Source organism: Eschrichtius robustus, chromosome 4, assembly GCF_028021215.1.
Source record: "Eschrichtius robustus isolate mEscRob2 chromosome 4, mEscRob2.pri, whole genome shotgun sequence".
NCBI lineage: Eukaryota > Metazoa > Chordata > Mammalia > Artiodactyla > Eschrichtiidae > Eschrichtius > Eschrichtius robustus.
The window spans coordinates 149,221,809-149,245,495 of NC_090827.1; the positions used below are offsets into that span (position 1 = coordinate 149,221,809).

The window sequence follows — 23,687 nt, forward strand, 5'->3', positions numbered from 1 at the left end:
CCCCACCCAGACACACCAGCACGGCTGGGAGAGGCGTAAAGGACCCTTTTCATAAGCTCTCAAGACTGAAGAACAAGAGGGGACACTGGGGACCAGGCAGTCCTGGCTGACGTCACCCCACGAGGTTCAGTCTCAGAAAGGGAGGCCTGTGTGACACACGGCCCCAGAAGGATGCCGGGTGAGGTCATCCAATGGCCCGTCTGGCCCTACTCAGCTTGCCTCCGGGGTCACGGAGACACAGACGTCCTTGAAAAGACAATGTGACTACAGAGACAGGGGGTCTCAGCATCTAACCCATCCCGCCCAGGTCCCTTGGGGAAGGTCTTCAACCTGTGAGCCCAGTTTCAGCAAAGATCCTGCTGAGCCTCAGCCCCACCTTTGACCTTGCGTCTAGGCCGCTGGCCTGTCTTCAGCAGGAATCCTTCTCGGCCTTTCCTCTTGGTAATTTTCCATCCACCCGTCCCCCCTAATCCCCACCCCCTCCTTGGCTATAAATCCCCCGTCCTTGTCGAATTCGGAGTTGGCCTGATCCCCCTGCCCTTCTGCCACGTCCTGAATACCGTCTTCCTACCGTTTTGACAAGTGTCCAAATAATCTTTCTTTATCAAGGCTTGGGAATGAATAAGCCACAGGGATGGGGTGGGCCTTCAAGGTGATAAAACTAAGTGCAGCTCGAAGGAGAATTGCTAGCACCCCGGTTAATAAACATGTAAAGAAATAGCTGGGAGCTGGGTGTTCCAGTCTGAGTGTTGGTGTAATTTTTTGAACAAGCAGCAATGAGCTGAACAGGGTCACTGCAGAAGGAGGGAGGGGACAACTGGCTGTCACCTGCTGCTTCTCCAGGTCTGGTGGCCTCAGAACCCTTCGCCTTTATTCTATTGTTATTATTATTATTTTAATGGTGAATGGGCTGGGGATTTCCCATGAAATGGGTTAGAAGGTTGGCTATGTTTTTCTCCAGAACTCTCTTTACCGACACTTTGGCGACTCCCTTGACCAGGAAAAAAGCCTCAGGAGCGGCCTGTGGTCTCCACACTCATTCATCAATCAAGGGAGGGTAGTGCGGGGGAAGCCCTGAGACATGGACCCCGGGCTGAGGGGCTTTCGGGACAGGCTTGAAGCGACCACAGACACACAGACCACATCCATTTACGTTTGGCTACTGGGACCCCAATTTCCAACACTCCTGGATCCTACTCTTGAACTTGGCCTTTTTCTTATCTCGTCCATCTCAGGTTCACGGACATCACGTGGATGGACGATGCAGAACCAGGCAGGCCGTCACTCTGCCGCCGCCAGCGGGTGCTCCGCGGGGAGAGCCCGCTGGGCCCTGGACCCCCATCCCTGCTGTGCTGCGGGGTTCCCTAACTAGCGGGAAAGCTCGCTGACCCGCCAGGGCACACCCAGCACAGGGCGTGGGCCCGGGAGCCGCCTGTTTGGTGCCCTCGGGTCCCGAGCAGCACGGTCTTCTTCTTACCTTGCAGATACATCTCCTCGCCTTCCGCGAACATCCGGCCGCACCCGACACATAGCGCACACAGAGGGTGGTAGTGCTTCTCCCCGGCCTGGAAAAAGCACAGAGCATGGGCGTTTCTGCTCAGGGCACAGCGTGTCCCCACGCAGGTGCTCAGGTGAGGCAGGAAGGCGGGCTGTGTGGTGGAGAGCCCACACCCAGGGGGATGGGACGGGACCGGTGGTGCCCCAGGCCGTCCAGGGTGTGTGAATGTGGCCCCTGCCCGCTGGGGCCACGCCTGGGAGCAGAGACCAGCCTCCAGGAGAGCGCCTGTGTCGCCCACTCCTCCCGGCTCAGCGGTGGATGGGTCTGCCCCACCCACGAGGCAGAGGGGGGCCAGGTCCCGTGCATCTCTGTATCTTGGTGGGGCGGGGAGGGAGGACCTAACGTTATTTCCCCAGATAGAGGGACAGGACAGGTGGGGTGAAAGTGATAGATCATTTTCTTTTTGTCTCTCTGTATCGCTCAGTTTTCTCAATGAGCGTTTTGCTGTTTTTATCATTCTTGAAATCCATTCAATTCGATTAAAATATTAATACCGAAATAACCAAAACAAAGGACGTTGGCAAGTTTGGCTTATTTCTACATGGTACCAAAAAAGTCACCCCAAAATACTGTCTTCAGCATGACTGTACAGTGACTATTCCTTCACCTGGGTTGGGGGTAGCTGCAGCCTGCTGCTAAATGTGGATGTAACCCCCCCTCACTCTTTCCTGAGATGTGAAGGTTAATCACCACTCTCTGAAACTGAATTAGTAATACTCTGCTGAATCAGTAAGTAACAGGGTGCAAATTCATTACAAGCACCTCACTTTCCTTCCCCTTCCCCACCGGTGCCTTCAGTGCAAACCAGGCCCAAGAGGACCCCTAAGTATCAGGGAGGAAGAATCCAGAACAGACTCCCTTCCTGCGTGGGGCCGGAGGTGCCAGTCTGCGTGGCCCACCCATGTCTTCAGGCAAAGGGATGCTTCGGGGAAGCGTGAGAATGCTGAGTGCTCAGTCCTGCCGGCTCTGCGGCCTCCGGGCCTTTGCACCTGCAGCCCCTTCCACCTGGACTGCCCTCCCCACTCTCCCACCCGGGACCACCTGGAATGTTCCCGATCTCATCTCCAATGCCACCTCCTCTTGGAAGTCTCCCCTGATTGCTTCCCTGCTCTGGGCTCCCACAGCCCCATTTTCACAGGGTTTGACAATTATTTCGGGTGATTCTTCCCCACTAGACAGTGAGCCTCCGAGGGCAGGGCCTGGCACGGGGCCATTGCAGGAACCCCTAGTCTCAGGGATCTATCTGGGGAGCAGGTCACACTGCGGCACTGGGCCCAGGCATAGTGAGGGTGAAGCTGCCATTTCAGCCTTAAAATGCTGAGCGGTCAGAGCAGCTCCGTCCTTGAGGTACAAACAGGGGACTGGAACAGCGCTGTAGCTTTAATAGAAACCACCTGTTATCAGGTCTCAGTTGTCAACTGACGACTCACGCACTTTAAACATTGTGACCTCTGACCTGTCCTCACGCCTTCCTCAGGCAGGCACCCCCTTCACTCTGGGTTGGGGGGACAACCCACCCTCATGACATCAAACAGCAGGAGTTCTGCGACAGCCACTTGGGGGAGAAAGCACACGCTGGTGTGTACACAGCACATCTACACGGCATGTCTACACATGAGTCAGGTGGAGAGAGAAAGCTGTGGGGACAGTCTGTAAGGGGACAGGCTTGAAACCCCAGCCCGACCAATGAGAATTAAGGCTGAGCAGAGAAACAGCCCTGCGGCCACCGCCAGGGGCTTGCCCAGCGTCCACACTCTTCCCTCTGGAAAGCACCCCCCAACCCAGCAGCTGCCAAACGCCCCCGGTCTCCAAAAATAGCAGCAACGGGGATACCGCTTATTTCTACAGGGAGAGGCAAGAAGCCCTTTCACACACTAACTGGTCTTCATCCCGTGACAGCCTGTGAGGTTCATGACTATCTTTCTTTCCATCAGGGCACAGAGAGGTGGAGGAAGCTGAGCAAGGTCACACAGCAGGAGGGGGTGGAGCCAGGCTTGGCGCCCAGGAGTCTGGCCTTTGTGGCCTCTGTCCCCAGCCGGGGGGGGGGTCCCTGACTCTGTGGTGTGCACCCCATGCCCACGCACCCCCAAACCCCACGCCCTGAGCAATCAACTTGGAGGCCTAGAACAGAAGCAAGGCTGAGGAAGGAAACCAGACACCGCAGAGCGGATTCCATTTTTACGAAGTTCAAAACGAGGCAAATGAATCTATATGGTCAGAGTCAGGGTGTGGTGGCTGCTTTGGGGGCCCCAGGGGGCTGGGCATGTGTTTTCTTGGTCTGGGTGCTGGTGGCTTGGGTGTGTCCAGTGCGTGAGATTCATGGACTCCTCTGTGTGTTACATGCCAGTAAAAGAGTTTTCCCACAAAAGTATAAAAACACAGGGGTATATTTTGCTGACCCCGGATTCGGCAGTGGATTTTCGGATACGACACAGAAAGCGTGAGCGGCAACAACACAATAGATAAGTTGGACTTCCTAAAAATTAACAACTTTTGTGCATCAAAGGACGTTATCAAGAAAGTGAAAAGACAAACTATAGAATGGGAGAGAATATTTGCAAATCATAGATCTGATAAGGGTTTAGGATCAGAATATATAAAGAGCTCAACAACAAAAAGACAACAAAACAACTTACAGCTCAACAACAAAAAGACAAACAGTCCAGTTAAAAAACAGGCAAATGGCTTGAACTGACATTTTTTCCCAAAGAAGATACAGGAACGGCCAAGAAGCAAATCAAAGATACTCAACATCACTGTCATTAAGGAAAGGCAAATCCAAACGACAATGAGATACCGCCTCACACCCACGAGGGCGACTATAATTAAAACAAAACGAAATGGAAAGTAACAAGTGCTGGTGAGGATATGGAGAAATTGGAACCCTTGCACGTCGGTGGTGGGGATGTAAAATGGTGTTGCCACTGTGGAAAACACTTTGTCAGTGCCTCCAAAAGTTAAACACGGAACTACCATACAACCCAGCAATTCCACTCCTAGGTATTTAAGAAAAAGGAAGAGAACAAAAAAAATAAAAACATGGGTCCACACAAAAACGCGTACATAGATCTTCACAGCAGCATTATTCCCAACAGCCAGAAGGTGGAACCAGCCCAAATGTCCAAATGTGAGTGTGATAAACACAATGGAAGGTTATTAAGCCATGAAAAGCCACATGGGGCCCCCATGATGTCTTATAAGGACACTAGTGTCCTTACAAGATGAGACAGCAGAGCTCTCTGCCATGGGAGGACACAGGGAGAAGGTGACCCTCTCCAAGCCAGGAACCCAGCGGACTGGCACATTGATTTTGGACTTCCAGCCTCTAGAGCCATGAGAAATAACCGTCTGTTGTTTCAGCCTCGCAGCTCATAGCAGAGCAGCCCAAGCCGACTAAGACAGGCTCATGAAGTCAAAAATAAAAGTGTCCTCACCCCTTGCATCAATCCCCATTGCTGCTGCCGCTGTCTCGCAGTGGCCACGGTGGCCGGGGCGTTCCACGTGATCGGAACCCAGCAGCAGCCCCTGCTCCGTCAGAGCCCTTTCCTCCCCACAACTGTCCTAGAAGGGCCTCAGTCATCTGTGCCATCAGCCCAGCCCCCAGCCCGGCAGGCAGCGCAGCCCCTTACCCAGGTGGGACTCAAGATGGCGCAGATTTTAAAAGTGTATCAAAAGCCCATGAGATATTGCAGTGCGTGGTTTGAAAACGATGTCTTGTGCCTTCTGACAAGGGGCTGTCATCTTTCATCAGACAGAACCAGGCTCATTAGGAACGCAGCCTCCGAGGGCACAGAGCGAGCTCTGTTCCTCAGCGGTACCCAGGCAGAGTGGAGGGTACTGAGCACGGCCCTACCGTGGGCATTAGGGACCGGGCTGGCACCGTGGAGATGTGGCAGTGTCTCTGGGCTCCAGAAACTCCCTCCCTTCCCTGCAGAAAGGAGCAGCCAACCCCTCCCCCCTCCCCCAGCTGTGGGAAGCACGGAGGGATGGACCTCCCCTACCCCATCGGAAGCAGGCACCCCCTTTTCCTCCCTAAAGCCATTCATGGCCTCTTCCATTCCCTGGAGAGTCGGCTGTGCCTCCGCCTGCTTTTGAGCCCTCCCCTGGGTCCCCGCTGCAGGGCACACATCCCCCAGCCCAGACCAGCCAGCTCCCAGTGGCTGCTCCTGGCACATGCCCCAATTTGAAGCTTTAGTCTCCTTTGTGAATGACCGGAACTGGATCCAGATCTTAAAAGGCCTAATCTCCAGAGCACACCGATCAAATGAAATTTACCGAGAAGCTAATCAAAATCTTTAGCAGGAAGGATGCAGTCGGGGGAGGGGGGAGTATCTGGCAGGCCTCACAGAGGGGTCTGCAGCCCCAGACCCTCCCAGCTCTGTGCCATGTCAGCAAAGACCCTCCCCAGAACCCCTAACTCAGCCCTGCCCCCTCCCCGTTGCTGACGCCACAGGCCTTGGGACAGGCTCGCTCTGGGCTCGGGGTCTCGTTCCGGACTCAGGGTCTCGGGGGACCACATGGAGGCTGGCGTGGCTCCCTGACTCTGTCTGGGCTCTGTTCCTCTCTCTCCCCCAGCTCCAGGACTGGGGTGACCGCTCCAGGACTAAGCCTTGTCCTCTCGTTCTCTGCTGTCCCAGGTCCTAGAGCAGAGCTGCACGCAGAGGGGCTGTCCCATAAAGATGTTCTGAACGAGAGAACAGTACCCGCCAGGCATGCATAAAGGGGTCCTAGAGGACAGTGGGGTTCTGACCAGTGAGTGTGGGAGCAGAGAGGTAACATACCCCACCTCCAGGCACATCAGCTATCAAGGCTCTGAGAAGTCCTGCAGTAAGGACGTCGGCCTGGCACCCTTGCCGGGCTTCCTCGACCCAGATGCCTGGGAATGCGCTGATGGACCGATGGTTAAGGACAAGGGCTGGAGACACTGATCCTTGCTGGGCGCTGAGCAGGGACGTGGCGTCAGGCTGAAGGCAAGTCGGCGTGTGTCTCTGTGTGTGTCTCTACGTGTGTGTGTGTGAGTCTGTGTATGTGCGTGTGTATTTTTGTGTCCCTGTGTGTGTGTATCTGTGTGTGTGTATGTGTGTGTGTGTGAGTCTGTGTATGTATGCGTGTGTATTTTTGTGTCCCTGTGTGTGTCTCTATGTGTGTGTATCTGTGTAGCTGTGTGTCTGTGTGTGTCCGTGTGTATCTGTCTGTGTGTCTGTGTATGTGTCCATGTGTGTAAGTCTGTGAGTATCTCTGTGTCTGTGTGTATGTCTATGTGTATCTCTGTGTCTGTGTGTGTCTTTGTGTATGTCAGTCTGTGTATGTATGCGTGTGTATTTTTGTGTCCCTGTGTGTGTCTCTATGTGTGTGTATCTGTGTATCTGTGTGTCTGTATGTGTGTGTGTCTGTGTGTATCTCTGTGTCTCTGTGTGTGTCTGTGTATAAGTCTGTGAGTATCTCTGTGTCTGTGTGTATGTCTATGTGTATCTCTGTGTCTCTGTGTGTCTTTGTGTATGTGTGTGTCCGTGTGTCTGTGTGTGTGCACACAATCTAAAAGGATGAAATCTAAATGCTAATGGTAGTTTTTCTGGGTGATGACATTCATTATGGATGATTTTTCTTTTATGATAAACAGGCATTCCCTCTGAGAGTGTTTTTAAAATAAACACATTCATTAAGTTTTAAAAAGAGAGAGAGAAGCTGGGGTCTTGGGAAGTTGACTTCACCTCTGTCCTTTGGAAATGCCTTTATTTGTTCGGAACTCAGGGTTTGTTTTCTCCCAGTGATAAAAGTCCTGCTGGCTTAGGAGGGTGAAAAGGAAGTGCCAAGGAGAAAAGAGGAAGAAATAAACACACCAGCATCTGGAGTTGCAGGAGAGGGTCCATTTGAAATGGGGAAACTTTCAGCTGGCCACTCCCCTCCCTCCAGGGCTCCTCCAGGTCAGGCAGGGGGACCCCTGCCGCTGTCCTCACCGGGAACTCAGCCCCCAGGCCAGGGTGGAACACAGTGAGCCTTCAGAAAGGTGGGTGCTGGATGCAGGAGCGGAAGGAAGGGAAGAAGGAGGGAGGGAGGGATGGAAGCACAGAGGAAGGAGTAAAGGGAGGAAGGGATTAATTAGTGGTCCCAGGGGGACCCTGGGCTTCTCGTTACCATGGAGACAGCCAGGCTGCAGGAGGCAGGTGGGGCTCAGACAGCGGCCCGCCAGGGTTAAGGAGGATGGGGCTGAGCAAGACGCACCCCATTCCCCGCCCCCACCCACCTGTTCCTGCTAATACTGTGAGAACCAGTAGAGAGCAAGGTGATGGCAGGGACTCGGCCAGGGACTCCCTCTCACTCAACTCCCCCTCCAGTCATCCAGCTCTGGTCTGGTTGATCTGCTTAGACCACTGTCCCCTGGCAATTCACAGCCACCTTGCAGCTCTCTCTGTGGAGCGACTCCATCCCCAGGAGCCAGCACAGCAGCAGGGCTGCTCCCAGCCCCCTACCTCTGCTCCTCGCCCTGGCCCCCCCACCCTCCCAGCCAGCCAACCCCGCGATGGGGAGGGGGCTTGTGTCAGCCCCTCCCAGGTCCCCGCCGGACCCAGGACGCTCCCACACCCAGACCCGGCACGGAATAGGTTCCTCAGGACAGACACCCCAGACACGCAGGATGCAGGAAAACATGCAGTAGAGGATGCTAAACATTTACAGTGACAGAGGGAGTGGGGGGAACTGCACTACCACCAAATGCACGTTTCACGGCCGGGCGCCCAGCATAAGATGGCACCGGGCCCGGCGCACGCAGACGCGGCACAGATCGAGGGCTCCTGCAAGGGGCGGGGAAGGGGCCCAGGCTGCTCTCCTACTCAGGCTCCAGAGAGGAAAGCACCTTAGGAGGCAAATCGGGGTGGGGTGGCAGGTGCCTTGGGGGTCTTGCACCTGGCTGATCTGCCCCGCTCCCTGCAATCCCACCCACCTGCAGCCAGTGTGGCCTCCCCATCAGCCCAGGGAGCTTCCTACCTGCACGGGGTCCCGGCACCAGAGCCCGGTCCGAGCAGTCGGCCCCTCGGCCCCTGTCCAGCCCCGCTCCCGGGACGGGCTGGCAGGAACAGACAGTGTGACCGTGAGGACGGGGGCACAGAGATGCCCTCACCCTCCAGCCAGCGGTCGGGATCCTTCTCTTTCTTTTCCAGGTCCTGCCCCCTGCCACCTGCCGCCCCTCAGGAGCCCACTGCACGCCCAGCTGGGTGCCAGCACGCGCCGGGCCGAGCCCAGGTGGTGCCAGCACGGCGGCTGCTCCCTTCTGTGGAGCCGGCTCGTCCCCGCCCGCCCGCCCGCAGCTGCCGCCGCCTCGCTAGGGAGGGTGCCCGCTGACTCAACTGCCACACACCGCGGAGCCCGCCCGCCCGCCCGCAGGGGCGAAGGCAGAAGCGTTCATCTTCCCCGGGAGTCTCTCTATCCTCCACCCCAGGCCTGTTTCTCTCCTGCTCCTCACAAGTCAGGCGGTCCCCTTCCTGAGGATAAACCCGAGTGCGCCAGAGGGGCCCCATCCACAGGCCCCACACGCCCCGAGTCTGTACTTGGCCCATTAAGGACCAGGGACGCTAAAAATGCAGATGGGGTCACCCCTGCCCTCCCTGCCCGGTCCACCAGGGGGAGGCCCGCTGACGGCCCAGCGACGGTAGTGCAGCCTCCACCCCCCATCAGCTACCTCATGGCCGGCGCTGAGCTGGGGGACGCTCCGCAGACACGACCCGCCGGATCCCCAAGGAGGTTCTGCTGATGTCTATGGACCGGCCTCGGCAGGCACAGTGCTGGCTCAGGATCAGAACCCGGAGAGGCAGGGCGGGCCGCCGGGGCTGGGTCTGGTGTGTCCCGCCCACCCCAAAGGGTGCCGGAAGCGGGCCAGGCTCCAGTCGCACACCTGTAGCGGCAACTGCTCGGCCCACAGAGCCTAAGAGGCTCCCCGCTTAGGCCATCAGGTATCACAGCGTGGCATGAAACAGAGCACAAACCAACATCTACGCAGGGAGAGGCCAGGCGGTCGGGCGAAGAACAGGCACCGGGAGCCCGGCTGGGCCTCCTGGGTTCGAGTGGGCTCGGCCCTGCGTGTGGCCGATAGCCCGGCACACGCTCTCCCAGACACACAGACACGAGCCCACAGAGTGAGGGCACCAAGGAGGGCGGGAGGGGGCCGGCACGGCGGGGCTGGGGGGCCGGCGCTCTGGGGAGCTGCTCGAAGAGACGGTGCAGCGGCTGGTGGACCTGGACAGGTGAGGGTGACAGGTTTCTAGTCTTTTCAAATGGGGGCGACTTGAGCTGTTTCAACCAGCCACCAGGAGGGTGCCTTGTGGCCCCCAGGGAGGAAAGGAGATGGCAGGGTAAGGCTCCAGAGGAGGCGGGCGGGGTTCGGACCCGAGCACAGGGTTGGCGGCTGTGGCTGGGAGGAGAGGCAGAGCCTCCGTCAGGAAGGGCAGGAGGGGGGTTGGGTAGAAGCTTTGCAGACAGCCCTGAGTGACGTCTGACCCTCTCTCTGTTAAATCTTAGACAAGGTCATTGTGGCTGGCTGGCTGGGGTGGGAGCGGAGCAGCCCAGGAGAGCGAGGAACGTCTGGAATAGTCTTTTGGGGGAACAGAGAGAAACAGGCTTGAACCGCCAGGCACTGTGGCAGGTGGGGCCCTGGCTGGGGGAATCCTCCAGAAGCCTCAGTGCTGCTGCCGGAGGTGGCGGGTGCCCAGACTCCCCCAGAGCAGGGTCTGCAGCAGGGTCTGGGTGAGGAGAGAGCCCCGGAGAGACGGGAGGGCCAGGTGAGACGTCACCGTGGGGTACGGGGGGAGGACGCATCCTCCGTGCACGTTCGGAGGATGGGGGTACAAACATGAGGCGTGATCACCACCCAAGAAAAACATACAAGATGTTCAGCAGACGAGATGTCAACAGTCTCATTATGTGACCACCCGCCCAACTCCGTCAGAAAAACATGAAGCCCCCAGTGTATAAACAGGCAATGCTGACGGAGGATAACTGAAATGCAAGAACTCTGATTGGCTAAAAATGACAAAGAAGAGCCGGCACCACTAGGGGTGGGAGGGAAGAAAACAACAGCGAGGCCCCACGTTCTCCCCTATCAACTTGACATAGGATTTCATAAAGGTTACACCCAGGGTGGGAGATGGGAAAGATCGTGTTCTGTTGATAAGCATGTAAATCAGAATAAACTTTCTGGAAAGCAATTTATAAGTGTCAAGAACCCTTACAAAGTTCATGGTTGTTGGCTCAGTTTCTACACTTCTGTGAATTAATCTTAAGGAAAACTAGAAATGCAATAAAAAAAAAAGATGTTCATCTCAGTGTTATTTATCGTAGTGAAAAAGTGGAATGTCCAACAATGAATGATCAGCCTAAAACATTCTGGTCTACTCCTACAATGAAATACGATGCAACACTGAAACACTCTTACGTACGACGCACCTGGAAATGTTATCTTGTGAGACAGATGTCAATCACAGAGGACCACATAGTGGATGATTCCATTTATATGACGTGTCCAGAACAGGGAACTCTACAGAGTCCAAAGTAGATTGGTGGCTGCCACGGGTTCAGGGTGTAGGGGAGGAATAGCTAAGGGGTACAGGCTTCTTCTTGAGGTGATGAGAACATCCTAAAATGGACTGTGGGGATGGGTGAACAGCTCTGTGAAGATACTAAAAACCACCGAATCGCACACTTTACACGGGTGAATTGCATGGTATGTGAACTATATTCCAATAAAGCTGTTTACAAAAAGACCCATAAAACACAAAGCAAAAACATAGGACTCTATTAAATAGAACATGGGAGTTGAAAAAAATCAGGATATAATGTATAAATGGTTTGATGCCAACTCTGACACGTGGAGGGAGAAAAAACTGGAAGGAATCCAGCCAAAAAGTTCAGCTAAATATGATCGCATGTCAGTGACTTCCCCCCTTGTTTGTGCTTTGCAAACTCTCCACAGTCAGTGAGGGTGTAATCACAGCCGCCCCGCAGGGGCCTCTGGACAGAGAAGGGCACAGCCCTGCACAGAGCCTGGGACCATTCCCGCTGTGGCATCTGGGAAATGGGGAGATGGTGGGGAGGGCCTCACTGCCCTCTGGGTGGGTGTGGCCACCCCCTTACCCTCCCCACTACCTGGAGCTGAGGCCCCGGGGCAACTCTCTCCCTGCAGCTCTGATGTCAAGTGTAATTTCAAGAAAAGCAGCTCAGGGCTCAATGTGCAATTCACCAAGGCATTCTGAGCCCTGCTATGGCTGGGCTCTAGCTGTGGGGTGGGCAGGGCAGGAGTCCTTGGGGATGCGGGAATGCCCAGCCCTTCCTGGCTGGCCTCCCGGCCTCTGGCCTCAAGTCCAGCCTCAGTGGCAGCCTGAGGGAGCTCTCTAGTATGCAAATCTGACCCAGGGTTTCCAGGGTTCAGAAGCCCTTGTCTGGGAGGGTGGCCTGGGTCCTGCAGCCTCAGACCCCAACCTCTCTTCCCACCCCCAGAGGCTGCTTCTGTGACCTCCTCGGAAAAGGCTCCCAGGCCCCTAGGCTGGGTCAGGGCCCCTCCCCTCCCAGTGCTCTGCCCCCTCCCCATCCCCCAGGTCCTCTGGTTACCTTTGCCCTCCCCAACAGACCATATGCTCGCCGAGGGATGGCCCATCCACCTGCCCCTGCGCAGAGCCCGGGAGGGGCTGCAGAGTGGGGTGGAGGGGCAGGCTGGGCCAGAGCATCAGGGGGGTGGGTTTGGTCCTGTTCACCCCATGGGACTGATCTTACTGCACAAATGTAGTAAAGTGCGTAACACGTGTTATTTTCACAAAGGGACACACCCATGTAACTACCACCCAGACCAAGAAACGCACCTGTCAGCACCCCAGAAACGCCCCAACCTGAAATCGCTGGGTGACCTGGCCGCCTCTGTGGACCCAGCCCTGCCTCCCAGGCTCCCTTTTCAACCCGCCAAGCCTCAGATTTCCCATCTAGATGCCAAAGGGCTGAACCAGGATCGCAAGTTCTTCCCACCTCTCTGTCAACGTGTAAAGGGCACAGGTGAGAGAGTGTTGCAGGGAAATATTCCTGGAGGAGGTGGCGCTCACTGGGCCGACCCTGGAAGGTGTCCTCTGGCAGAGCTGGGAGGCAAAGGCTCAGGGGCGCGGGTTCCTGCACAAACATACGCCGCAGACGCCACGAGAGGCACCTTCTTATCCTCTCTGTTAACTCCTAGGGGGCGGGCAGGCCCCAGCGCCCGGAGCAGGACTTCGAGCAGGCGAGTGTTGCGCTCACGGCCTCCAGGCAGGCCTCCTTACCTCCAGCACGTGCCCCGTGATGTACTTCTCACAGCCATCGCAGCGGATCCCGAACTTGGTGTGATAGTCGGCCTCACAGTAGGGCAGCCCGTCCCTGCAACAGAGCCGGCAGTCAGGACGGCGGGGGCACCCCCAGGACCCCCAGGCCCCGACAGTCCTCGCCAACGAGAGCGGCCACGTCCAAGGGGCAAACGCCCACTTCCTCCTACTCTGGATAACAGCACAGCCCTTAGACAGCATGTATGGGGCACTTACGGGCAAAAGCACGGCCCCTCGGTCATCAGGGCAGCCCCATGAGAAATACCACAAAGATCGTCCCATTTCACAGGTGGACAAACTGAGGTGCAAGAGGTGGGGCCGCCTTCCCAGGGGGCGAGCGAGGGCTGGTGGAGGGCTCCAAAGCCTGAGCCCAAGGAATCAAAGCTGCGTCTGGGAAATAAAAGACGTTTCCGCAGACGTGGCTCTTCCTTCCAGTTCATTCTGCCCGATGTTTAACATCCGGGGTGGGAAATAGTCTATTTACCCATCGGGTGGCTTCCTGCTCCTTCTGAAAGGGGTCTGGGGTGCTGGAGAAAAACGTGAGCCGACAAGGGGGTGTGACCAAGCCGCCCACGTTGGAGACCAGGTCTGAGGGTGACAAGATGCCAAGTGGCAGGTGTGCCTTGGGACCGACCCTCACCCTCCTGGGCGTGGCTGGGAGCTTCCTGCTCTCGAAACCCGAGGGGCGAGGGGCATCAGGCTGCGCAGGAAGGAGCAGGAGGACCACACGGCGGCGATGCGTCCACGCTCCCCGCGCACAGCAATGGCGGGCTTACTACGTGCCACGCGCGTGGCTTGTGGCTTTGGGCAATTGGGACGAGCGGGACACCCTCGTGGGCGCTGCTCCTGAATATCTGGGCAGCCGTGGGCGGGCTGCTCAAATGCTGAGCCCCCTTCACTGAACTGGAAAGAGACAGCTGGTTTGCAGGTGGTGGACGGAAGACAACGCAGGCACAAGGCCTGGACAGCATCTGGCCTGCAGTCGGAGCTCTTTAATTATCATCATGCGGTCAGCACCACGGGACGAGGGGCAGTGACGATGTCGGAGGTGGTGCCAGCGTTCCCTGCTGGGCAGCGGTGAGTGAACAGCCTTGCACTCAAATGCCCAGTCCCAGCTGTCACTTAACCTGTCTGGGCCTCAGCTTCCTGGCTGTAAAGTGCGATTGGTAAGAGCAAGGTCTAAGTAAGACAAGGTATGGCCGGCGCCTGGCACTCGGTGGCTGAGGCCATTGTCACTGTCATCGCCAACCGGGGCTGTCCCCCTGGCCCCAGGTCCAGCCCAATGGGACTTGGATGTGGAGGCGACTGGCACGGCAGGTGCAGGGTCGGGGGCGTTACTCTGGTGCACCTTCCCCCCGCCCCGCACTGCTGAAGTTGCCGTGTTAGCCCCAGTTTGGTTTTGAGTTTTGCTCAGCTGCTAACAGAACGTGAGATTTCTCAAGCTGTTGGGAGACTGCAGCTAGTGGCGCCCTCTTTTCCTCAAAGCTCGGGACCTTGTCTGGGCCACACAGATGCCGGCAGGAGGGGTGAGGTCCCGGTGTTTCTCTGCAGCCTCAGAAACGAAGCAGCCCTTCCTTCCGCAGGGGAGGGGACGTGTATATTGGGCCCTTAGGGTCCACCTTCAAATGCCCTGACCTCAGGGCCCTGACCTCTCCCCACAAAAGGCTGCACATGCAGCAAATCCAGGAGGTTCAAAGATTAACGTCTCCATGGCAACACCACCGCGCCCTCATCATCAATTCCGGGGCTGTTCCGGAGGCTGCTAAGTAACATACACGCTGTGTGGGTGAGAGGGGCTGCAGCGCTCTGGGGGCTGGGCATCATTCTGTTTTATTTTAAGTGCTCTGTCCCCGAGGCTGCCTTGGCCTGTCACTCACCCCTTCCCTTTACTATGAGAGGCAACAGGTCCTGGCCCAAGCGGCCAGAAACCCCCCCAGCCTGGACAGAGGCTCATCTTGGTGTGGGGACTCTCACCGGCAATGTTTGATTTTGAGATAATTGTGGATCCAAACACAGTTGTAAGAAACGGGACAGAGAAACCAGGATGGCCTTCCCCAGGTTTCCCCAAGGATCCCATCTTACAGAATTAGAGTACAAGGTCCACCAGGAAATTGACACTGGCGCATGCAGCGGCCCGATTCGGATTCCCCCAGTGTACACCCACTCTCGCGTGCACACGTGTGTGCATGCATGTATACTCTCACGTGCACACATCAGGGACCCTGTGTCGGCCAGCGGGAGCTGCCCGATGGCCCCGTGGCAGAAGACGGGGCTGTGCTGTCACACCTGTGACACCTGAGCCCGGTCAGCCCTCTCTTCCTTGCTCTGCTGCCGGCCTCAGCTGACGCCCACTTTGCATTCTGCAGGGGATGCAGGCACCAGCAAGGGGGGCGAATTCCACGGGCGAGGGTGACACCAGGGGCGGTGCGGGGAGGTGTTTTACAAGGTCAAAGGTGGGAGCGCTAACGTCTCTGTCCCAGTGAACAGAAACAGCATGGGAGTGTCTGCAAACCACACTGAGGAAGCAAGGCTGGTAGGGAGAGGGGCCCGGCCGGGGCTCTTCCCCTGGCACGGACGGGAGGAGCTGGCAGGAGGGCAGGAGAAAGGCCGAGCGTGCAGGAGGGTGGGCACAGGACGAGCCCTGCCCCGCCCCCAGGTGACAGGGCAGCGAGCCCCGCCCACTCACTTGCTGATATACTCCGCGTTCAGCTGTTTCCCGCAAGTCTTGCACTTGAAGCAGCCCAGATGCCAGTGTTTGTCCAGGGCCACGAGGGACTGGCCGTTTTTGATCTCCACCCCGCAGCCCTTGCAACCTGGAAGAAAGAACGGAGCACAGCCGTCATCCTCGTGGGCGTGGGCGAGAGCAGCGGGGTGGCGGCCCTGCACCGCCAGGACTTCAGACACCACAGGGGCAGTGAGAGCGGGCCGGGGGACGGGACAGGGGGAACCGTCCAGCTGCGGGCGTTACACGACGGCCGGTGTGAGCGCGCATTGAGCGCCGACTGCATGCAGCCTGGGCCGCGAGCCCGGGATACCAGGATGAACCAGACAGAGGCCCCACCTTCCAGAGATGCGCGTCCGGGCTTGCGGAAGCAGATGTGGACTTGCACATGGGCACCCTGCCGTGGGCACTGCCCCAAGCATGGCCTGGGCAGCAGGGTGCCATGATGGCAGGAGCTCTGGGTGGCCTCGCCTGTCCTGCTCTGTTGGCAGGTGGACTTTGAACCTAATTGTGCCCCCCCAGGAAAGGTGCCGCTTTAGAGAGGTTGGAGCCCCAATGCCTGTCCTCCGAGCGCTCGCCTGCCAGGGTGCCCCTCCCAGGAAGCCCTCCGGCCCCGGCTTCTGAGCTCCTTCTGTGGCCATCCGTGCCACATCCCGGACATGGGACACGCTGACCACCCGCGCTCCTGCTCCCGGTCTCAGCCCAGGTCGGAGCCAGGCCCCAGGAAGCGCCTTCATGTCTGGGTGATGGGTGTTCTCCCTCCCACGGCCCCCAGCCTGGTCTGGGCCCCTGACCGGTCTCCCCCCTGCCCCTCCAGCCACGCCCGTCCCTGATCAAGCCCCCCCTGGGGTCTCGGGTGCTCAGTACACGGCCCTGCTGCCTCCCGACCCCTCCAGCCACGGGCAGCCGCACCGGGGGCTCCCACAGTCAGTGCCACGTGTGCTGAAGGACCAGGGGGTGGAGCAGGCCGGGCAACGTCAGGGGCAGAGACAGGCAGCATGACCTGCCTGGGGTGTGTGAACATGTCTGTATCGAGTACGTATACGTGTGTCTTATGTGCATGTGTTGTGTCTGATTATGTGCACTTGTATCTTTGCGTGACTACACGTCTGTGTGCAAACAAGTATATCTGTATGTGACTGTGTGCAGGGGTGTGTGTGCATGAGTGTATCTATGTATGCGTGTGTTAGTGCCTGTGTGTGTGATGTGTCATGTGTATGCATGAGTGTATGTGTCTCTGTGTGAATGTGTGTCCCTGCGTGAGTCTATTTGTGTGTGTGTGTGTCTGTGTGTGGCATACATGTGTGTATATCTGGATGTAGGTCTATCCGTCTCTGCGTGTGTATGTGTGTGGCTGCGTGTGTGTGTCTCTATGTGTCTTGTCTGTGTGTGTGTCTGTGTGTGTCTAGTATGTCCGTGTACATCTGTGTGTGTCAGGGACATGACAAGGGTGGGGCCTTGGGGACCCCAAAGGGCCCTGATGAGCAGAGGCGAGGAGGGGGTGCCCTGAGGGACTCAGCAGCTCCCGGGCTCAGCCAGGCAGGGACCCACCTACCCAAGATGAAAGAATGAGGCCCAAGGTCCAGCAGCCTGGCTCCAATCCTGGCCCTACTCCTCGGGGTCACACTGGACAAGCCTCTTTCCTCTCCGTGTGGAGCCCTGTTTCCAGCAGGGGGGTGGGGCAGGGCAGTCACATTCAACGACAGATCTCATATGAAGACAGCAGAGCCCGCACGCCTAGGTGCTGATGCTTCTGGGACACGCCCGACGCACGGCGGGCTCGCCAGACTCTGCTCTGACAGGGATTTGTTCTCCTTCTGGGCAGAGCCCAGCGTCACGTTATCTTTAAGAATAAAAAATATTTAATATCTACAGAACTGTTGGTCAAACTCTAGATTTCTTAATTTACAACACTGTCAAATCCACTGGCAACTTTGGAAAAGACCCGAAGAACAGGCTCAAACCCCAAGCTCCAGGGCTGGGAGTGAAGAGGGGACCTCCCAGCCATCTCAGGATCCTGGAGCCCAGCCAGGCTGGCGGCAGAGAAAAGCCCAGTCAACGAACGCCTGAATGCATCGGAGCCAAGAGGAAGCTCCCTCCTCAAGTTCAGGGGGCATCCAGACCCCTCCCCACCCGCCCCCTCAGTCCGTCCCCAGCAGAGCAGGGCCGACACCACCTCCCAGCGCTGGATCCGTACAGCTTTGACTCTGGGCCCTCACCTAGCAGGTGACCGCGGGCACACACGGTACGCTCTGTGCCAGCGTCTCTCGACCAGGGCCATTTTGCTCCCGGGGGCTTTTGGCCGTGTCTGGAGACAATTCTGGTCCTCCCAACTGGGCGGGGAAGGTGGGGGTCGTGCCCCAGGGGCCCGGAGGCCGGGAATGCTGCTCAACACCCTCCAGGGCACAGGTTGGGCCCCACCACAAGGAAGCGTCAGGCTCCAAATGTCAACAGCGCTGAAGTCGAGAAAGCCTGCTCGGAGCCTCGGTTCAGGTCTTCGTAGATGGGCAAAGCAAAGGAGCATCCCGGACCACGCCGGGCCTGGGGAGAGGCAGGGCACGGCAGTGGCTGGAAACACGGACCCTGGAGCCAGGCTGCCCCCGCCAGCTGTGTGACAGTGACTGAGTCACTTCACGTCTCTGTGCCCACTAAGACAGGGACGCATTTTATGGGGGTAGCAACAGTACCAGCCTCACGCAGCTGTCATGAGCTAACAGAGACAGGCCTGTGGTGTGAAGGAAGCGTTTGAGGAATGAATAAGCGCACGTGAGCCGAACGCTCGAACTATTACCATTGTTATCTCAAGGGGGATACCTCATGAGGGGCTGCTTCCCTGCGGGAAGCCCCCCGCTCTGCCTCTTCCTGTATCAGCAGTGTGCCCCCCCCAGGGCAGGGTCCGAGGCTCCGGGCAAACGTGCCACCTGCAGCCGAGGTGGGACGTGGCCCGCACCTCCACACCCCCTCCTCGTCCCCATCAACTCGGGGTAGAGTCTCACTAATAGTGAGCCGTGAACGTGGAGGCCAGAGCCGGGTGCGAGGACTGTTGTCATGGAAACGGCAATCATCATTTTCTAAACACATCTGGAGCTCAGCATAGCTTCGCAGGGCTTTGCAAATGACAGGTGAATCTTCTGTGATGAATCCGCTTGACAACAGCTGTCAACGCGCAGACGTCCTTGTGGGAGTGTGTCCCCACTGCCCGGGGGCAGAAGGGGGACACACTTTGGCCTGGAAGGGCCAAAGCCTGCCATCCACTCGCCCTCACACCCTGGGCCTGGCTCTGCCATCACAGCAACAGGATGGACCTGGGCCCCTTCCCCAGCATGACCCTTCTAGAACCTTCCAAAAAGTTTCCTTGTTTCCCCTCAAGTGCCCCCTCCTCTAGCAGACGTGGTCATGGGTTCAAAGGCCCGGCTCTGCCACTAACTCGCATGGGACCCAGGACGTGTCGGGTGCCTCTCTGAGCCCCAGCTGTGGACTCGGGGTGGGAGTGGGGCGCAGGATCGGACTCCCTTGCCCACTGTCCTCCTCAGATCTAACTGGGAGTGGAGGGGCGTCTGGGTCGAATCTGAGGTTGACCTTTGATGGCAAGGAACCGACTGGGTTCTAACTTTAAAATGCCTGACACGCCACGGGCTTGGCTTGCGATTTCTCTAAGGAGCCCGGGCCAAGCAGGAGGAGCTGCAAGCCATCTGCTGGGAGAGATAAAAAAGGTTCAAGTGCATCCCACCCACTGGGCCCTGCACTGAACTGGCGACTCGACCCCCTGACTGCAACGCGGTGGCTGGGGGGCGGGGAGTGGCGGCCAGGAGGGACATTGGTTCCTGGGGGCTACAGCACCCTATAAGGCAGATGCACCCCCACAAGGCAGCCACTGCACCCCACAAGGCAGATGCACCCCACAAGGCAGCCCGCGTGCCTGCTCCCCCCATGGGGCCCGGCCCCTCCTCATCTTTCCACGTCGTCCCCTCATTTAACCTCAGCCTTGCCACAAGAAAGGCTCACCCCATTTCCAGAAGGGGGACTGGGGCTCTGATCCCGTCACCCACCCCTGAGCACATGGACAGTGCAACCCCACGTGGGCGGAAGACACAGAGGCTCCAAGGGCCACAGCCCACGTGGTGAGGATGCACGTCGGAAGGCCTGAGGACCCGCCCCATCCACAGGACGGCCCCTCGTCGGCACACAGCCAGCAGAGGCCTTGGATGCCAGGGCCCTGCCCCTTCCTGCCCCTTCCCTCCTGACTCTGGCGGGCCTCCTGATCCTGGCTCCGAGTGTGATCCCAGGTTCCAGGTGTGACCCCGTCCTGGCTGGGCTGGGCCCCAGCAGGTGGAGCCGAGCCCGAGAACGGGCCACGGGGGCTCCTCAGCTTGGACAGGGCTGGCCTGGTCCAAGGCCCCACATTCCCAGCTCCTGGCTGCTGCCACACCAGGCTACCCCTCCGGGCCACCGCCCACACCCACCGCTGACCCCATATCCACTCCCAAGGCCCGGAGGGGGGACACAGCATGCCCTGGGCACCCAGGTGGTGAGTGGCGGGGTCTATTCCTCACAGCCGGGCTCAGAGCTGTGCCCTGACTGGAGTGGCGCCAGGCCCCTCTGAGGGCTGCCCTGTGACCAGCTCCAACCAGCAACCGGTTCAGAGCTGGAGAGTCCGGGAGGAGCCCGGAAAAGGGGAGCCTGGATGGGCACCAAGCGGGCTCTCCAGGAGGAGGCCTTCCCCCCAGGGCAGTCGGGGAGGCAGTCCAGGGCAGAAGCAGCGTGGAAAGCTCAGGTGCCGCGGAGGAGCTGGCCACCCGGAAGGAGGGGTGCCGCCCTCCCCGGGGAAGGCGCGGGCATCCAGCAGGAAGCGCCGATCCTGTTACTAAGCAACAGGCTCAGGCCGATGAGCGGAAGAGGGAAGCTCCGGTCCCTGGGACCAAGCCTAACCTCCACGGGAGCAGCCGGCCACTCTCCGCTTCCCCCAGGGAAGGCGGCCCCCAGAGGTGGCCATCTGCGGCTTTCCACCCCATGCAAGAAGGGCTGCGTCCCTCCCCCAGCTGCCACCACCTGCAGGGCAGACCACGCTGCTCAGGCTCACATTCCTAGCATGCTCCCAACCCACCTCGGCACTACCTCCCTCAACAGCCATCTATGGCTCCTCATTGCCTCCAGGATGCAGCTGGAGCTCCCTGGCATGGCTTTGCCGCCTGGTTTCTTCACTTCCATTCCCTGCTCCCACACAGCAACCCCCCCCCTTGTCCACTCACATGGGGGTGGCAGTTGGGCCCAGCTCATGCAGTGCCCTTCCCTCAATGCCTACTTAGGAAAACCTGTGTTTCAGGTTTCAGAACAAAGGCCACCTCTTCAGAAAGCCTCTGGTCACAGCAGGGCGGGCTCCCCTGCTTTGGACTTTAAAGGCCTTGGCTCAAACCTCAGCCCCACCCCTCCCTAGCTGGACACTGGGCACCCAGCACTTCCCCTGCTCTCCACCAGGCTCAGGGCACTTATGCTCCTGCAGAAGGAGGGAGGGACTCCTGCCTGGCCAGGCTGCTCTGGGGACAAAAGGAGGTGGGAGCTGGGAAGGCAATGTAGACATCCACACAGAAGCCAAGAGCTGGTGATGAATGTTTAATGCCTTCTAGGCACAAAAACGGTTCTAAGCTTGGGATTATCACCATGGACTGGGAGAAGGGATAGGTTATAGAAGGGGTAGGTTATAGACCCATCTGGGGGTGAGGGCAGCATTTGTTCTTTGAAAACACAAATTTGATATTTTAAAATAAATTTCCATTTGGAGAGGGCACCCTTTCTGCCCATGACATTTTAAAAAATCTCAAAAAAGTCTCAGACAGTGAGTCTGTGATTGGGCATATTTCCCTTTTTACTTTGGCTGCCAGGAAGCTCTGGACAAACTCTTCAAACTAATCCCCGCCTTTTCAAATTTTGCTGTAGTTTTTGATTACTATTTCAGGCTTAATGATAATAGGACTGTTTGTTGAAGCAAATTCTCAAAAATTTAATCAATCCAGACCTCAGCTGGAGAGAAAGTTTTGAATGGAGAACTCTCCTAGCAGACCCCAAAGCAACAGCCTCACCAACTGCAACTGCTGTGAGCTTGCCTCCCCAAGGGATGAAGGCTTCGCCTCATTTCCCAGATAAAATTATTACCAGCCCCTGAAGCCAACACTCGGCTCCTGGGAGGACATGCAGTCTCCTTTGTAGAGACTTTCAGTGTCGCGGACAAGGAGGCAGGCGAGGACAGGAGAGTGAGGAGAGCCAGGGGCGGGCTCCGGAAGTCAATACAAACCCCTCCTCTGTCCCAGGACACGTGGCCCTGGCACTGGGGACACCACAGCCACCTTGCACACAGGGTGGGCTCTGAACACCCCGTTTCTGCAGTGGGAGCCTGGTGGGAGCAGGCCTGGGGCGCTGGGCTCCCTCCCTGTCCCTGTGTCCCATCTCTGGTCCCGGAAGAGCCACCCACAGGGAAAGGCCAGCGCCTTTCTGCTCCCGCCTCACTCTCTGCCCCACATCCACAAGCTCCTGACATGCCCCTGCTACTGGTTCTTTTTCACTAACAACCCCCTTCTTCATTCAAGAAGCATGTATTGAGCACCCACTGCATACTCACCCTGGCCCAGCTCCCAGGGGACGGAGCAGATAATCTAAGAGCCCCAGACCACAGGAGCCCAGAGGTCACTGTTCTCCTAGTGGCTCTCCTGAAGGGCTCCCGGATGCTCCGGAAATAACCGTGGGGAGCTGAGTGTGGGTGCTGGAGGGAGAGGACCAGAAGGAGGCCAGAAGGTTTCCTGGAGGAGGTGGGCTAGAGCCGGGCTGAAATATGGAGTGGCACAAAGCGGGGAGTGCACAGGCTGAGCAAAGGCTTAGAGGCAGGAGTAGCCCAGAGACGCCTGGCCCTGGTTCCCTTCGTTGTGTTCATCCACAGTTATTCGCTTCCACTACTTCTAGTCCCAGTGTTGTCAGGCCTGCCACCCAGCACTGCCAAGCCCCCTCCGCCACGCCGCTCTGCGTCCACTTACTCCAGAGGCCCTGGGACAGGGGCACGCTGCTGCCCGCTGATGTGGGCAGGGAGCACTTCTGGCACATGCATTCCTTGCCGTTGAAGGTCACTCGGTCCCCGGGCGGGAAGGGCAACCTGAAATAAGACAGCGCATTACCAGCCAGGACCACCTCCTGGCTCTTCTCCTGGGTGGGGGGAGCCCCATCCTAGACATCACGCCGTCACCTCCCCGGGGACCACAGGCCCAGGACGCTGGGTGTCTGCATGCAGGCGCTGCCGTGGCCCCGCTGGGCGACCTCAGGCTGGTCACTGACATCTTAGCCTTAGTTTCCTCATCGGCACCGGCAGGCAGAATCACGGTGCAGTGGGCCGGAGCAGTGGGGGCCGGCCAGTGCTTGCACACGGCGATCAACTGGGCAGTCTCACCCATTGGCTTCCTCCATCCAACCTTGGCTCCTCTGACCGCCCAGGATGCTTTGTCAGTTCAATACTAATGGCAACAGCACCGTTTACTGAGCATCTACTAGGTACCAGGCCAGGTTCTATGACAGATTCCTTAATGCCTGCCTCATCTGTCACCTTTAAGATGCTTGACCAAGTTGGTCTTTGCTTCATTTTTCTCTATGGGTGAGAAAATTGAAGTTCAGAGAGGATAGTTGACTTTTCCAAGGCCACACGGCTGCTGCCTGTCAGAACCAGACTCAAACCAAGACCTGTCTGGCTCCAAAGCACCGTGATTTGCCTACCTGGGTCTCTCAGAAAGCAGTGCCGCTAGGAGCATGCAAGACTGTATGCTGGATTCCGTCTTTAAAGTCTGGCATTTTGTTCATCATGGCTTTTTTTTTTGCATTAATTTCAATTTTTAAAATATCACATTAAAATATCATTTACCTTGATCATTTTTTTGGCCTCCCCTTAAATTCTGCATCCAAAGCAAGTAACCCACTGGCTGCACCCTAGTCCCAGCCCTGGGGCAAGGTGAAGTTACGGCCCTGGGCTGCCCAAGCGAGGCCGGTGGGGGCAGCAGAGCCGGCCCACCCGCTGCAGCCCCGGAACTTCCCCTCTGGTGACAGAGGT

At 57.8% G+C, this 23,687-nt stretch overlaps 1 protein-coding gene across 1 annotated transcript in view; it reads right to left on the bottom strand.

Moving 5' to 3' along the window:
- Positions 1 to 23,687, bottom strand: part of ABLIM2 (actin binding LIM protein family member 2) — a 101,849-nt gene that overhangs the window by 72,469 nt on the left and 5,693 nt on the right. Inside the window, exons 2-5 of the mRNA XM_068542349.1 lie at positions 22,630 to 22,745; positions 15,572 to 15,698; positions 12,847 to 12,940; positions 1,478 to 1,565 (exon numbers count right to left, since the gene is read on the bottom strand). Of these exons, the coding sequence (XP_068398450.1) occupies positions 1,478 to 1,565; positions 12,847 to 12,940; positions 15,572 to 15,698; positions 22,630 to 22,696 (376 nt within the window). The 5' untranslated portion in view covers positions 22,697 to 22,745. The remainder of the gene's footprint in view (positions 1 to 1,477; positions 1,566 to 12,846; positions 12,941 to 15,571; positions 15,699 to 22,629; positions 22,746 to 23,687) is intronic.